At 47.5% G+C, this 12843-nt stretch overlaps 1 protein-coding gene across 3 annotated transcripts in view; it reads right to left on the bottom strand.

Annotated features, from left to right (window-relative positions):
* The window catches only part of HDAC4 (histone deacetylase 4), a 294251-nt gene that overhangs the window by 244812 nt on the left and 36596 nt on the right, over positions 1-12843 (bottom strand). For 2 of the 3 annotated variants that reach the window (XM_068544110.1, XM_068544113.1), the window contains exon 2: positions 5775-6016. In XM_068544110.1, coding sequence (XP_068400211.1) covers positions 5775-5796 — 22 coding nt within the window. In that variant the 5' untranslated portion in view covers positions 5797-6016. The remainder of the gene's footprint in view (positions 1-5774; positions 6017-12843) is intronic. The other variant, XM_068544112.1, reaches the window with a different exon arrangement.

Raw genomic sequence — 12843 nt, 5'->3', positions numbered from 1 at the left:
GCAGTGTTGATTCATTACTATTATAAGCTTTAAACATCGACGGTTTTTTAAACAGAGCAGCCCCAGCCCTTCACAGCCCAGCGTCTGGGGGTGGCCGCGCAGCACCCCCCTGTCCCCACCGCTGGGCGCCTCAATCACGGCCTTTCTGTTCCACCGACAAGCTGCGCTCGCTGGTTTCTAATGATCCTAGTACAGGGCTTTCTATGTCAAATACATACCGGGAGTTCATTCTTAAATTTCAATATCGTTAATCATCTAACATTCAGCTTCTCAGAATTCAGAAATTTGCATTTCTACAATGGTGGCTTTGAAATAAAGGACATAAATGCAAATGTTCCACAAACCGTATAAGAATTTTCAGAGAATTGCCAAAACAAACCATCAATGCTCCATTGACAGTGAATTTTCTGAGCTCTTCGTAACGACTGAGTATTCGTGATTTTTAAGAAACAAAACACAATTTGAGGATTTTTTTTTAAAAAGGAGGTTGAAAAAGAAGTCGTTATGTCTCCATGATTTCCAGAACAAACCTTGACTGATTAAGACTCAGATAATGATGGTGTGGAGGATCCGGGGCCAAGACAACTCAAGCGCTGCAACTGAAGCGCCGGGTGCCCGGAGGAGCCTGGGGGACGCTCGCAGATAGGAAACACACGGGGTGTTTGTGAACCTGCCCTCGAGAAAGCAGAAGCGGGCGGTACCAGGGGCCCGCGAGTACCTCCCGCCCCAGGGGCCATCTGAACAATGAGGCTCCCCCCCATCCCCACAAGACACCTGCATTCGGCACGACTTCGGGAACCTGGCTCCTCTCCCTGTGTCCCCGGGGCTCAGCCTTGCTCTCCCCGTGCAGAACCCCGGGCCCGCCAGCCGCTGGGGACTCTCCATGGCTCCCAGAAATGGCACGAACAAGCTCTTCTCCAGCTGCTCCCGTCTTCCGACGGGCGTGATCACAGCCTCCATCTCCTAGCCTAAGCTCCCAGGACTCTGTCGGCCACACCTGCTGGCTCCACACCCTGCCTCCTGAAAGCCCAGGCCTGGGCCTCCCCGGGCCTTGCCCAAGGCCACTCCCGGCTCCCCAGCTCTCCTCCTGTGGCCCAGGGCCTCGCACAGGGTCCACGACCCACCCCCAGCAGCTCAGAATCAATGGCTTCTTCGTGTTAGTTGCAAGTCCTTAAAATTCACTTCTCCCCTTAAAACTTCACAGTATTCCTGAAACACTGAATCCTTGCAAAGCATAATTTAAATGATATAAAAAATGTGTCTTTCTGAGATCATTTCTATATTAAAATGTTAACACCCTTGGTGGCCAAACTGGATGAAATAAACAGACTCGAGATCCAACAAAGCAAGACCAGGGCTCCGGCTCAGACCAGCGGAGGCCAAGAGCCTTCTCCTGGGAGACTTACAGGATTAGAACTTTACAACGGCCTGAAGAAATCAAACTATGTTGAAACTCATTAATCACCAAGTTATTGTTGACACAGGCTTTTTAGCTGCTTTTATGTGGACGGGGCATTTCAGATTGAAGAGGATACTAAGAAATCAGAGTATGGTCCAAATTAAAACACGGGTCTGAAATATACACGTTTCCCTCAAAATAGTTATCCTGTTTTTAACACGATACAGGGAGGGATGGGGCACTTGAATGACGGTCAGCCAGCTCTCCGCCGAGGGCGTGGTTTGGACGCCCACACACAGGTCCAGGAGGCTCCGTATGGGGCTCCCTAAGGTCTACAGTCCCTCCTCCAGACTCGCTCGAGGCAGAAACGTTACTGCAAAGAAGGTGAGTTGCACGGGGTGGGGTGGGAGTGGCAGAAAGGTGGCCGAGCGACAGCGTCTGGTTCTCCTGTAAGCCAGCCGAGGCCCCCCTATCCTAGCACCGTCCAACCACAAGGAACTCTACAGTGTTCATCTGAGGAAAACAAAGGAAGAGGGAGGAACGAAGGAGCCCGTGCCTGTCCTGCCAGCAGACCCACGGACTGTCTACAGTCGCTCAGCCCGGCCGGGCTTCGAAGGCGAGGCCCTGCGTCCTAATAGCCCCCGACCCCCTGGGCACATCCCAGCAGGGCAAGGCTTGGAGTGCTGGGGTAGACAGGAAGCACAACATCTCAGAGGCTCTTTTTATTCTTCCTGCTCTCAAAGAAGAGTTCTCTTAGACTAAATCAAGCCCGGCCCTTTCCTCAGGCTGCTCGCATCATTAGAAATAGTTACCCAGAGCAATAAAACCCAACAGTTAACAGTTTTACGTCAGAGAACCAGGGCCTGGCTCTGGCAAAGTTCAGAAAGAACGGCAATAAAATCATAACGCATACCTCACCCAACACCAGAGGGAGTGTTCAAGGCAAACGGGGGAGAGAAAAATCCTACACATCAAATGAAAAGGTCATTTTATCATCGGGCCGAAGCCAGCCGGCGCTGCAAGCGTGAGAGGAGGGGCCCACAGCGGCTGGCCTCCCCCGGCCCCGGCGCTGAGGGCCACACAGGAGCTGGCAGAGCAGCGGCCAGGACATGGAGGCACCCAGGTGCCGCAGGGGGAGGGAGGGTGCGCGGCCAGGAGAGACTGACACCGCAGGCCCCAGGGATGCAGAGACTGAAACAGGACTCGTCTGCTGGGTCAAGACAAGACAGAGAACGGCGAGAAATGCCTGTTCAGAAGAGTGAATTGAACAAGTCAGTGTTAATTAGTTGTCTTCCTCCCTCAAATCCACTAAAATGACAAAAGATAAATATAAACATGAAGGGATGTGCAGCGAGGCTAGACAGTGGGAAAGCAGTAGCGTCGACTGACAAGAAACCTGGAGGAATTTCCTAGAGAATGTACCTCCCAAGGGATCCAAGTGATGGGGAAACCATCACTGGTGAGCAGACAGTCGCCCCAAGCTGGCAACGGCCTTGTGGAGGAGGGGGTGTGCAGACCCACAGCTCAGCCCAACTGCCAGCCCAAAACGGCCCGGGGGAAGCGGCAGGGCAGCCGGGGGCGGGGGGCGACCGGCCGGCCGGCGTGCCGACCCTCGTGGTGGCAGGCACTGTTTGCGGTCCTTGCTGCAGCTGCAGGGGCTGCTCGGGGAAGGAGGGCGCGCCCCTGAAGGAGAGCTTCGGGCCCCAAGCGCACCAACTCCCTACATCAGAAGGAAGAGGGGGTCAGAGGCTCAGGCCACAAGGCAGCCCTGCCTCGCCAGCTGCACCCACTGAGAGAGACCGAGGTTCCAGCGTCAAGAACGACACACACACACCAGGCAGGACACGACGGCAGTCAACAGCCACGGGTGAACTCCCCACGTGAGACGCAAGACTCTGGGAAGGAGAAAAAAGCAAAACCCAGCTAGATCTCTGCTGTTCACGGGGACCAGGCTTGTGAGGGTAAGATAAGAGGGCGGAGAAGCGTTTCTCAGCCCAAAGAAACCAAGGGCAGAAATACTTTTAGGAGACTGATTAACTTTGGGGCAAAGAAACATGAAGCAAAGAGAAATACGTTGTATTTTGTAAAGAGAACAGGGAAATACGTTGTATTTTGTTAAGAGACAAGGGCCGCCAAGAGATAACAGTCATTAGGTTTTTAGCACTGAAAAACACACTGGAATACATAAAGCCAAAAACGGTCCATAAGATGGTCTTTTTGTAAAAAGAATATTACAAACTAGAATCATAATGGAAAGCACACATTTCTCTAGAAATCGAGGAGACAAAAAAGATAAAGCCATACTGATTTAAATAACTCAATTAACTTCATATGTATAGACAAAATAACATATAGAGAAAAAAATACACACATATACTCCTATGTATAAATATATTTGACCCTTGAACAACACGGGATTGAACTGCGCGAACCACTTACGGTGGATTTTTTTCATAGTTAAGTACCACGGTACCATGCCATCCGTGATGGGTTGAATTCTCGGACATGGAATCGCAGACACAGGAGCCAAGTGTGGATGCGGGGAGCCGAATATAAATTACACGTGGATTTTCTACTGCGGACAGGCTCGGCACCTAACCCCCGTGCTGTTCGAGGGTCAACTGTATGTAATACTTATGAATGAGAAGACTTTACATACAGTATTGATGTAGACATAGAGACTTCTTTAGACCAAAAAAAAAAAAAAAAAACCAAGAAGAAGAAAGAAAAAAATAAGGGAAAAAAGAGCACTCTTTCTCTTCAAATGCCTGGTGGCATGTACGAGATCCGATTATATCTATAGCAGCTCATGCAAAAGAAGTGCACCCCCATTTATACAGGAATGTAAATTCAAACAATAATTTCTCCCGAGAATGCTGACAAGAATGAAATAGACTGAATTCACCTAGTGCAGGTGCCAATGAAGAAAAGTATCTATGCTCATAAACTACGATTAAGAAAAGTTGAGGCAGAGTTTCTGGAGCAATTTGAGGGTAAACTTAGAAGTTTTAAATGCACAAGCCCACCAACCCAGCAATTCTACCTCTTGGAATTGATCCAGTGGAGATACTTATAGAAGCGTATGTTCAAAATATATGTATAATAATTGTTTGATGCCGGTTTGGGGCTGTTATAAATACCGCTGCAACCACATAAATATCCATCTTCGAGCTACCAAAAATAAGTCAGTTTGATATACATACTGACATCAAAAGATGCTCATAATGCACTAAAATGGAAAAAATAAAACACAGAACCCCAGAGATAGAACGATTACACTCTATTAAAACATTTACACACACCCCCTACCTGTTCAGACACTGGAGAAAGGCATGTCCCCAACTCTGAGTGGGAGGGAGAGTCCACGGTCTACCTCACCCACTTCGATCCAGACTGCTGAATTTTGTTTGACACTTTGTATCAAGCAATACATGAACGATTTAAATCAATAAAGCCTTCATATCTAAATATAACCAGGAATCCTGCTCTCGGGAGCTTCAGACAACTCTGATCGGGCCAAGGAGAGGGGTGTGAACGTGCGGGGGGGCCAATCCCCAAGGGAGAGACCACACCACGCCCCGCCCCTCTCTGCTGAGCCGGACCCCCAGCCGCACTGACGGATGCGGTGCCTCAAGGATGCCCTGCACCTGCCCAGGCAGACTCAGGACAACTGACAGCTAAGTGGCCCAAGGCCACACTGTGCTGGACGGTGAGGTGGGACAAGGCAGGGATCCCAGCTTGGTCGGAGCGAGCACGGTGACTCTGCGACGGGGGAGGAGGAGCCCCGAACGCGTGTGTCCGCAACATGCTTCTGAAGCTAAGAGCCACACAAACGTGGTTCCCGGCCCCATCTGGCCACTTACTAGCTCTGTGACTTGGGACAAGTCACTTCTTCCCGCCAGGTGGGAGACGTTTAGGGCCTAGTGAGGAGTCAATGCGCATATGATGCTTAGTGCAGCGCCTAATAAAAAGCCTCGGGCACCAGGAGTGATGCCCCTTGGCCACCACTGATGGGCACCAATCGTGCTTCTTCTCAGACTCGGCCCAGAGGCCCTCCCACCCCCACGGCCCCCAGAAACAAAGCAGCTGGAGACGAAAGCAGCTCTCCAGACCACAAGTGGACGTGTACCCATCACCTCCCTGAAGCACCAGAGAAACGGGTGCCGCTCAAGTCGGCATGCAGGTCCCGGCCGAGGCTGGACCCCACGTCTCCGTGCGGCCCTCCTCAGCTTTCCGCCACTGAGATGAAGAGCAGCCTACTGTGCCCTCGGGGCCATGGTAAACCGACGGCGGTCATGATGGAGGGCCCAGTGGGAGACCCAGGACCAGCTGTGGGGCAGCGCATCCACCAAGAGGACCCAGGGCCCCCGCTTACCTGGATGGCTTTGGGAGCTCATTGCGAGCAGCGGCTTCTCCTTTAAGGGATTCAAAAGGGCTCAAAACTTCCACATGAACGAGAGCTCCAAAGAGCCCCAGAGTCCCACCAGCACATACAAATCCAGCGACACGCACGGCTGGTCCACGGCCACGGAAACTCCTCGTCTCGCCGACCACGTAGTGGGCCCAGTAATCCAAAGGAGGGCAGGGGTCTCCCCGGGCTCTCAGGAGACGTCCTGTCTGGGGAGAGAAAGGGGAGGCTTCGGTTAGGAGGTGAAGGCCCCCCTGGACCACCACATGGAGCATGGAATCAATCATTCACACTCCACCCCCGTCTCTACCATGGATTGCTAAAACACTCACGTGGAACCATCATTGCAAACTTGTACGAACTACTTGGACGTTTTGTTAGTAAATGTATGTAAATACGTGTAACAGCGTATCTGTGGCACAACCTCAACGCTGAGGACGGAAAACATTTTAAACAAGAAATCACTTTAAGCCCGCTCCCCACACACACAGTTTTTCATTTTCGCCATATCCCCGACTATTCCTATTTTACGTAGCGGCAATCTTAGAGTTTAAGTTTAAATTCAGCTTCCCTCGCTTATCCCCTAAATGGTTTCCCAGGTTTCCATCTTCCTAACAACCATTTCCTCAATTTATTTCCATTTTCTGATCGTAAAAGTAAAACATGCTAATCACAGGAAGTATTTAAAAAGTGATCTGTGATGCCATGACACAGAGGCAAACATTTGGTAATATTCTGATGCATTTCCCTGCCGTTGTTCTCCGCCTTTCGCCCATACTGGCTGCTGGCTCTACACGTGGACACCCTATTCCCTTTGCTGACGTGACAGTCAGGCATTTTCCAATGTCATGAACAACTCCTGGTAACAGCGCTTTGAAGGCCGCTTCCCTCTGCGTCTGTGACGGGAGCTGCCTGCCGCCTCCCTGGGAGGACCTGCCCCTCCCCCGCTCCAGGTGGCTCTGATGAGCCCTGCCAGTCACAGGCCCGTCCCCAGACGGGAGGGTGGCACGTAATGTGAGCAGAGCTCATCAAATCCTCTTCCCAAGACCACCCTCTTCCACAGATCACAGGCACCTAACAGAGGAGGAGCCCAAAGAAACCAGGACACGGATTCCCACCACCAAGCGTCTGCCTCCGTGGGATGGCGTCACCGATGACTTTTTAAATACTTTGCTGTGATGAGGATCTTTTGCTTTAAAATCGGAATACAGAGATAAACGGAGGAAATGGTAACTATGAAAATCCTCCTACTGACCCCAGCTCAGGGGTCCTCTGAGGCCTACCATCTGCTCCTTTAATAGTGTGACAAATTCCTGTTTTTGATTAAATTATTCAAGGATTTTTTTCCCCCTATCGCTTATAACCAAAGAACCCTAACCTATTCATCATGTAAAGGATTAAACCCCAATTATACGTTATCTATAGCCCTGTGATTAATATCTTTATGATTACTGTTCTATATCTGTTTATTTCCTTATGAAACACAGTAACTTATTTATTCATCTCTTGAATGGATAAAGAAGATGTGGCATATACATATATATGGAATAGTAGCCATAAAAGGTGAATGAAATAATGCCATTTGCAGCAAGACGGATGGACCTAGAGATGATCATACTAAGTGAAGTAAGTCAGAAAGACAAATATCATGGTATCATTTATATGTGGAATCTAAACTATGACACGAATGAACTTATCTACAAAACAGAAACAGATGCCCAGACACAGAGAACAAGTCTTTGCCAAGCAGGGGAGAGGGGAGGGATGGAGTGGGAGGCTGGGATTAGCAGATGAAAACTATTATATACAGAATGGATAAACAACAAGGTCCTACTGTATAGCACAGGGAACTCTATTCAATATTCTGTGATAAACCAGAATGGAAAAGAATATGAAAAAGTATATATATATGTATAACTGAGTCATGTTGCTGTACAGCAGAAATTCATACGACATGGTAGATCAACCACTTCAATAAAATTTTAGAAAAAACGGAATTTGTATTCATCTCTTGACCAGAAAGAAACACCATTGTCTTGAAAGCAATGCAGATGGTATATTTTGCAAACCCTTGCAAGTCTCGGATGGCTCTGTATCCTTCACACAAAAATCACAACTTGGCTGGGTATAAAAGTCTTGGATCACAAATATTTCTCCCTCAAAATCTTAGCCACTGCCCCACCCTCAGATACTGAAAACCCTGGCCCAGCAAAGCAGCACTTCCTTTCCAGGGAACCTTTGGGGCTGAGTTCTGAGGCTTTCTTCTGTCCGGATTTTTTTTTTTTACTTTAATCTTGAAATTCAAAAATGTTGTCAGAAGATGTATGGTCAGAGTCTCTTTCCCTTTATTTTGCTCCAAACATGAACCTTTCAATACACACAGGTCTTTTTTCTGCTCAGGAAAATGCTCTTCAATCACATTTTGATAATTGTTTTGGCATCTCCAGAGCTTCCCACACTGTCTGGCTGAAACCTCCCCATCGTATCCGGCCTCTCTCAGCACCGGCACATCGTCGTTTATTCTGCATCCCAAGAGCCTTCGCCAGTGTGTTCTCCACAGCACTGCTCCTAGTTTCCACGATACCCGTTTTATTCCTATGGCTTTTCATACAGATTTTAACTAAACCTTAAGCTCTTTGTTTCAAACGTTTCCCTTTACAGCTCATTCCATTATCTTTTCCTCTCAGCTGATTCCCTCCTCATGACCTTCTGTTCTGTTTGTCTTCCTAGTCAAAGTCTTTTGAAATTTCTTTTTTCTGATTCTGACTATAAATTGTTTTCAGAGGTATATTTGTCTTCTGCCTTTCAGGATAGTTCCCTTTCCCCCACATTCTGGGATACCTTTTGAGACCCCATGGTGGGGATTATTTGTTTATTTATCCTCAAATAAGAATAGCTGTGGTCCAGGGACTTCCCGGGTGGTCCAGTGGTTAAGACTGCACTCCCAATGCAGGGGACCCAGGTTTGATCCCTGGTCAGGGAAGTAGATCCCACATGCTGCAACTAAAAAAAGATTCTGCATGCCACAACTAAAGATTCCGCAGGCCGCAACTGAAGACCCCGCATGCCGCAACTAAAAGACCTCACACGCTGCAGCTAAGACCCGGCACAGCCAAATAAATAAATAAATAAATATTAAAAAAAAAAAAAAAAAATGAATAGCTGTGGTCCAGACCTGAGTTTTTCCCAAAGACTCTGTCCTCTGCTCCTACCCCCTCCTCTGTCTACTGCAATAGTGGCTAAAACGCTTCTCAGAACCACCCCATCTGCACAGCCCCGAACCAAACGCCTAGTGTCCAGCAGGCTCTCACCTAGTGCGAGGCTGCCAGACTGAGACGGCTCTCTTCCCAGGTGCAGACTGAACAGAACACAGAAGCTTCTGCTATAATACAATATATACGCTCTGGAAGAACCTCACACTCCAAAATCCTGCATACTAAAAATACCTGGGCTTATGAAAAAAAATAAGGTTGGAGCAGACTATTCAAAACTGCAATTTAATAACCAGGGTACTACAAAAATCAACACTAACTCTAATGTTTAAATTACCATAGTTGAAAAAAAAGACATGTAAAATTCCTAATAAATAAAAAGTCCTTATAAAAGGTGGCAACGGTTTGATGAGAGAGGTTAAAAGGAAGAACTGAAGCTTCTGAGTTATGGAATCGGGGACAGAACATACAAAGATGGAGAAAACCGTGCAATAAACATTTTCGAGAAGGAGCACTCGGCCAAAACGAGCCAGAGGCAGAGCCGAGGTGGGGCAGGAAGGTGCCCACAGACGCAGGGCATCCCTCCAGGGTCACCACGTCCAGCCTGTGGGTGTCCTTCACGGTCAAACCCCGTTCCTTGATGGTAAGAAGCATCAGTGAAGCAGGAAAAATCAAGTGTGACCCAGCTCGACTTCTGCATTACACTGACACCCCTCCCCCATGTACCAATAGGACATGAGCTACTTCAAGTCATAAGAACATGCCTTGGGACCTCCCTGGCAGTCCAGCAGTTAAGACTTCACCTTCCAATGCAGGGGGTGCGGGTTCGATCCTTGGTAGGGGAGCTAAGATGCCACATGCCTCACAGCCAAAAAACTAAAACATAAAACAAAAGCAACATTGTAACAAATTCAACAAAGACTTTAAAAATGGTCCATATCAAAATAAAAAAATCTTTAAAGAAAAGAACATGCCTTGTTACAGGGCGGGATGTATATGAAAGAACCTATACAACCCCAGTGGACTCATTTCCTACGGCTGCCACCGTAACAAAGGACCACAGACTGAGTGGTTTAAAAACCACAGAAATATATTGTTCACATTCTGGAGGCAAGGAAGTTTCAGAAGTCTGAAACCCAGGTGTCAGTGAGGGCGTCCCCAAAAGCTGTAGGGAAATCCTTCCTGGCCTCTTCCAGCCCCTGGCAGTTGTGGCATCTTTGGTGCTCCTGGGCTGGCAGCTGCAGGGCCCCAAACCCTGCTTTCTCCCGTGGGTCTGCCTCCACGCGGCTGTCTTCTTAGAAGGACACAGTCACAGCGGATTAGGGGCTCAACCAACTTCAGTGTGACTTCATCTTAACGAGTTACATCTGCAAAGACCCTATTCCCATATAAGTCCACACTCTGAGGTACTGGGGGTCAGGATTTCAATACAGCTTTTGGGTGGGGGGGACACAATCCAACACCTAACGCCCAGTACGCACCGCACCCAGGCCTCTTCCCTGACAGCTCCCCTACCAGCCTCTCCAGCGCTGTGTGAACCCGGATGGTTCCAGAGAGAAATGTGCCTCCGTCACTTCACAATCCTCTGCATCATAACCAGACCGCATTCCACGTAGGCCAGCTCCCTCAGGCGGAGAGGCATGGGGTCTGGCAAGCAGCCCCCTGCAGCACAGGGACAGACGTCCAGTGTCCTGGCTGGGTCAGAGGGCGACTCTGTAAGTCCCAGGGGAGACAGTGGGGAAGGGGGTCTCCCTCTCTGCTCTCATCTGAACCTCCAGCTGCATCATTTAGCCCAGTTCCTCCGACCTCAGCCACACCAAGTCTATCAGGAGACTCTGCACCCTGGGTCTCTGAGAGGAACCAGAAACTTCCGGTCAGTTGTTGGTTGGCAGTCCAGCTCACAGCTGAGAGCGCTGGCATGAGAGCCAAGGCCACCGGCGTCCTGGGCTCCAGGTGTGAATCTGAGGTCTCATTTTAATACGAACATGACCTTGAGCAAGCAGCCGGACCTCTCTGTGCCCCACTTCCTAACCTATGGGAATGGGGATGAGGATGGGAAACAGCACCATGAACATCACAGGAGTGTTATAAGGACTAAACGCGTTAGCACAGGAGAAGCACCGTGACAGGGCTGGCGCACAGATAACATCCAAATACTAACTATTGATTCGACCATTATGTATCTTGGACCAAAAGCTTCTAATAAAGTTTTGACAATTTCCCTGGGGACAATCAGAATTCTGCTTCTGGTCAAAATAGAATAACACAGTCCAGATTTACTCTCCTACACAAAGCAGCTCCAACAGACAAAATATATGCAACTATGGCTTCCAGGCACTGGACATCAGGCATGTGACCCCTAAGGAGACACAAACACGATGAACTGCCCAGTCGCCCCAGCTGACTGCTCAGAGACAGTTTCCAGGTACCAGTGCAGGCAGGACACAGAAAACATTTGAAGAAATAATGGCTTAAGTTTCCCAAATTTGATGAAACTATAAACCCATAGATCCAAGAAGTTCAACCAACTCCAAGCACAAACACATAATGAAGATTACACCTGGCCAGAACATAATCAAATTATTTAAAACCAGTTTTAAGATAGTGTCTCAAAAGCAGTTGGGAAGGAAAAGTCGCATCACAGACAGAAAAGCAAAAATAAGGACAACAGCAGATTTCTCAGTGAAAAGAATGCAAAAGCCAGAAGACAATGGAGCAACACCTTTCAAAGGGACACACACACACACACACACACACACACACACACACACACACGCTGCACCACGTGAAAAAAACAGCTTTCAGAAACAAAGGTGAAATAGAGACGTTTTCAGGTACTCAAAAGCTGAAAATAGTCATCACCAGCAGATCTGCACTAAAAGAAATCTCAAAGGCAAAAGGAGAATCGTACCAGATGGAAACACAGATCCACACAGAGGAGTGAAGAGCTTCAGAAATGGGAACCATACAGGTATATACAGGAAAAGATTCTTCTCTGATGCTGAATCTCTTTTGAAGAGAACTGTTTAATGCAAAAGTAATATATGTACTAAGAAAACATATGTCAAAAATAACACAAAGACCGGGAGGGGACGAACAGAAGTATACTGTAGTATGTTCTTACATTAGACATGAAGTAGTTTAAACCTTGAAGATAAGACTGTGATAAGCTGAAGATGTAGACTATAAATCCTAAAGTCCCCACTTAAAAAAGAAATGATTATATTATAGTTAACAAGTCAATAAGGAAAATATAATACAATCATAAAAATACTCAATCCAAATGAAGGCAGAAGAAGAGAAAAAAAGAACACAAAAGTGACAAATAGAAAACAAAAAGCAAGATGGTAGCTTTAAACCAAACAATATCAATGACCAGATCAAATGGTCTAAACGCCCCAATTAAAGGGGTTGTCAGATTGGATAAAAAAGCAAGACCCTGCTTCCAGAGTATAAAGAGGAATTATGTGAGGTAGGACTAAAAATGGTTTAGAGAGAAGAGGTCGTGCATTTTATTGTAAAACAAATCTTGCCCAAGCATCACGGACCCAACCATATGCTGCCTACAAGGAACGTGTTTTAAGTAGTGAAAGATGGAAAAAGATATATCATGCAAATACTAATCAAAAGAAAGCTATAAGGTTCACATTAATATCAGACAAAGTAAATGTTAACGAAAGAATATCACCAGGGATAAAGAAGGTCATTTCATAACGATCAAGGGGTCAATTCATTAAAAGGACATAACATTCCTAAACATGTAAGCACCTGATAACAGAGCTTCATACATGAAGCAAAAACTAGTAAAAGTGTAAGGAGAAATG

The sequence above is a fragment of the Eschrichtius robustus genome, chromosome 5, assembly GCF_028021215.1.
Source record: "Eschrichtius robustus isolate mEscRob2 chromosome 5, mEscRob2.pri, whole genome shotgun sequence".
NCBI lineage: Eukaryota > Metazoa > Chordata > Mammalia > Artiodactyla > Eschrichtiidae > Eschrichtius > Eschrichtius robustus.
This window is presented reverse-complemented; position numbering and strand designations above follow the sequence as displayed.